Source organism: Oncorhynchus masou, chromosome 30 (genome assembly GCF_036934945.1).
Source record: "Oncorhynchus masou masou isolate Uvic2021 chromosome 30, UVic_Omas_1.1, whole genome shotgun sequence".
NCBI classification, from domain to species: domain Eukaryota; kingdom Metazoa; phylum Chordata; class Actinopteri; order Salmoniformes; family Salmonidae; genus Oncorhynchus; species Oncorhynchus masou.
This window is the reverse complement of record NC_088241.1, coordinates 3,384,316-3,387,954: the sequence shown is the minus strand read 5'-3', so window position 1 is coordinate 3,387,954 and position 3,639 is coordinate 3,384,316. Positions and strand designations below refer to the sequence as shown.

Genomic DNA, 3,639 nt, shown 5'->3' with positions numbered 1-3,639 from the left:
ATTCTCAACATTACAGCCAATCGCTGGCCCTCGATCATCTCCAAGAATTGAACCACCAAGTCTCTCTCTATCTCCACTACATCAACACACGGACTGGTACCTGACTTCCTTGACACTCAACACTACATCCATGCCAACGATAAATTGGCTAAATCCGAAACTGGCACTCAGAACAGTTTTTCCGGTTTCAATTACAACACAATGGCTTCAACCACGAACCACGTGTCTGACAAACACCACAAATTAAATAATATATTGCACCTCATAAAATAACGTTTCGATGAGGTTATGCCCTTGTGCGCGTGCGTCTCGGGCGCGGTCACTCCATTGGCACATTAAAGGTGCACGGGAATAAAGAGGCGTGGCAAGTGGCTCAGCTGGGAGGTCTTAGAACGCACATGTTCTCTCCGGGCGTGGCCGTGGCGGGGTTTAGGAATCATAGGCGATTTCGGTTGGCCCCTGGACATGACAGACGTGGGTGGGGCGTGTCTGAGTGTGAAAGTGGGCATGTTATCAGCGGTCAAAGGAAGTGGCTAGTTTTCCATTCCATCCATTCATAGCGCAACCGCTCATAACGTGCACTGACGCATAGGCGAGATAGGGATCAGCGAGCGAGAGACAGAGAGAGGGTTGGATTAGGGCATTGACAGCCACCTCAGTCAAACAGTTGAGAGACACGGTCACAACCTGCTGAGAGGGCAAAACTAACGAGACCGGAAAGTCTAAATCCAATCCAGATCACTGCTTAACCGGTTAGGAAGAGGGGACCACCGACCATCTCGAGACCCCGCACTGATTGAAAAGAGGGCAGAGTTGGAGAGTGAAACAATCCGTTTAGAAAAATATGGAGCGCAAAATCCCTGACTTCGCTGGTACCTGGAAGATGAAGAGCTCGGAGAACTTCGAGGAGCTTCTCAAAGCGCTGGGTGAGTGATGGTAATGATGATGGTGGTGGTGATGATGATGGCGATGAAGGGGATGGTGGTAAATATTTGTGGTACATATATTCCGAAATTTATTCTAGCCCATTATTATAGCAGTTATTTAATTATTACTGATTGAATATAGCTATCTGAACACACTAATATATTGGTCAGATACGTCTCTCTCTCTCTCTCTCTCTCTCTCTCTCTCTCTCTCTCTCTCTCTCTCTCTCTCTCTCACACGCACACGCACACACACACACACACACACACACACACACACACACACACACACACACACACACACACACACACACACACACACACACACACACACACACACACACACACACACACAATGGTTCATGCAGGCACTTATTAATCAGACATGTGGTGTACTCTGTGCGTCGCGTGAGTGGGGGGCTTTGTAATTCTGGCGAACCCAAAACTCAATGCTTGCCCCCCACCCAGCCAGCTTCACCCTTCTCTCCCCCTCCCCTCACTGCCCCACTCCCCCAGCCAGTCTCCCCTCCCCCTCGCCTCACTCCACCAGACAATGGAGACAAACGGCGGCACCTCTGTCCGTGTCACCGCGCGGGGAAAAATAACGTCACATCGTGCAAGTGTGTGTGTGGGATCGGAAGAAACAGACGCTTCAAAGAGAAGAGTCCGTTATGACGTGACATTTGGAATATTATCAGCCCGCATGCCGAAACTAAGAGCTGTTTCACTGTCATTTCATTCTCAATCTTAAAGGCCTCGCACCACACCTGCAGCAGTTTGCATGGAATAAAAAGACAACGCCTGTTCATTTATCTGGCAGGGTGTGTGAGTGTCTGTCAGTGGTTGCCAATTTTATTATTTTTACTAAAATACAAGGGCATACCAGGAATACATGTATATCAACACATAAGCACATATGGGAGGGAGGATCGAGAGAGAGAGAAGCCTGTGTTCATGCGCAAAAGTGCAATATGTGTCTGTGTTATGAACTAGTTCTAAATGCCACCATTGTTCCTGCCGGAATAACCGGAGTCAGTGGCGCATCACCGGCCAGGCGCGCGCATTCCAATTTCCTGGTTTGACTGAGGCACCAATTAACATAAATCTGCTCTCCGTCTTTACCCATCATTACCCACGCGAGGGGTGTGTGTGAGGGGTAGCGTGCTGAGAGATAGAGGGGGGTGAGGTGGGGGCCAGAGGATACAAAGGAAAAAGGGTCAAACAAAAGAAGAAAGAAAAGATGATGAAATGAAACTGACAGAGAGATAGGCCAGGGAGATGGGGGTGTGTGTGTGTGTGTGTGTGTGTGTGTGTGTGGGTGTGTGTGTGTGTGTGTGTGTGTGTGTGTGTGTGTGTGTGTGTGTGTGTGTGTGTGTGTGTGTGTGTGTGTGAAGGGAGGAACAGGGGAGCTGTACCCATAAAATGAGGAAAGTAACTCAGACAGACAGAGAGGAGGAGAGGACAGACTGACTGGGTCTAATGACTGGGTCTAATGTTTTACCTGGCCTTAACACGCGCACACACACACACACACGCACGCACGCACGCACACACACACACACACACACACGCAGGCGCAGGACATCCACAGACGCAGACGTGCACACAGACCTACTGGCATGGTGAGGAGCAGAAATATTTGGCCAGACTCTCTAGAGAGAACAGAGGCAACTCTATCTGCACACACTTGGATGCTAAAACACACACACACACATGGTAGTTCTCTAATGTACCTAGGTATTGGTGTGACTGACAGTGAGGAATGAACCCATGATCCTTTGAGTGTGAGTACTGTGTGGCTGTGTGACTAGTGTGTGGGGTGTGAGTGTGTGAGTAGTGTGTGGGTGTGTGACTAGTGTGTGTGTGTGAGTAGTGTGAGTAGTGTGTGGGTGTGTGACTAGTGTGTGTGTGTGAGTAGTGTGTGGGTGTGTGAGTACTGTGTGTGGGGTGTGGGTGTGTGAGTAGTGTGTGGGTGTGACTAGTGTGTGGGGTGTGAGTGTGTGAGTAGTGTGTGGGGTGTGTGTGTGTGAGTACTGTGTGGCTGTGTGACTAGTGTGTGGGGTGTGAGTGTGTGAGTACTGTGTGGCTGTGTGACTAGTGTGTGGGGTGTGAGTAGTGTGTGGGTGTGTGTGTGAGTAGTGTGTGGGTGTGTGAGTACTGTGTGTGGGGTGTGGGTGTGTGAGTAGTGTGTGGGTGTGTGACTAGTGTGTGGGGTGTGAGTGTGTGAGTAGTGTGTGGGTGTGTGAGTAGTGTGTCGGGTGTGGGTGTGTGAGTAGTGTGTGGGGTGTGAGTGTGTGAGTAGTGTGTGGGGTGTGTGTGTTAATAGTGTGTTGGGTGTGGGTGTGTGAGTACTGTGTGTGTATGGGTGTGTGAGTATTGTGCGTGTGTGGTCATCATGTAAGGCCACACACTCCGACACTTCAAACTAATGTGGAAGACTAACACACAGAATCACTTCAGCTCCTTAGGTATTCAGCCAGTAACATTCTGTAGAACCAGCTCCCCGGTCCCTCCTGACCCAGGCTCTCCCAAATGCTCAGGACCCACTGGTTGGTTGCAGCTGATTTCCACTGCAGACATTTTGTTGACTCATGACATTACACAAAGATTTCAGAGGGTCACACGATAAACAATGTTTTGAAACCATTGCAAACTAGCATAATCGAGAAAACTTTAAAGTGTAGTTTGTTACAGAATCATTTTAAGTTCATAC

The 3,639-nt window shown here is 49.1% G+C and overlaps 1 protein-coding gene across 1 annotated transcript in view; it reads left to right on the top strand.

Annotated features, from left to right (window-relative positions):
* Positions 1-500: 500 nt before the first annotated feature.
* crabp2a (cellular retinoic acid binding protein 2, a) overlaps positions 501-3,639 on the top strand; it is an 11,284-nt gene continuing 8,145 nt past the window's right edge. Inside the window, exon 1 of the mRNA XM_064947551.1 lies at positions 501-926. Within this exon, the coding sequence (XP_064803623.1) occupies positions 845-926 (82 nt within the window). The 5' untranslated portion in view covers positions 501-844. The remainder of the gene's footprint in view (positions 927-3,639) is intronic.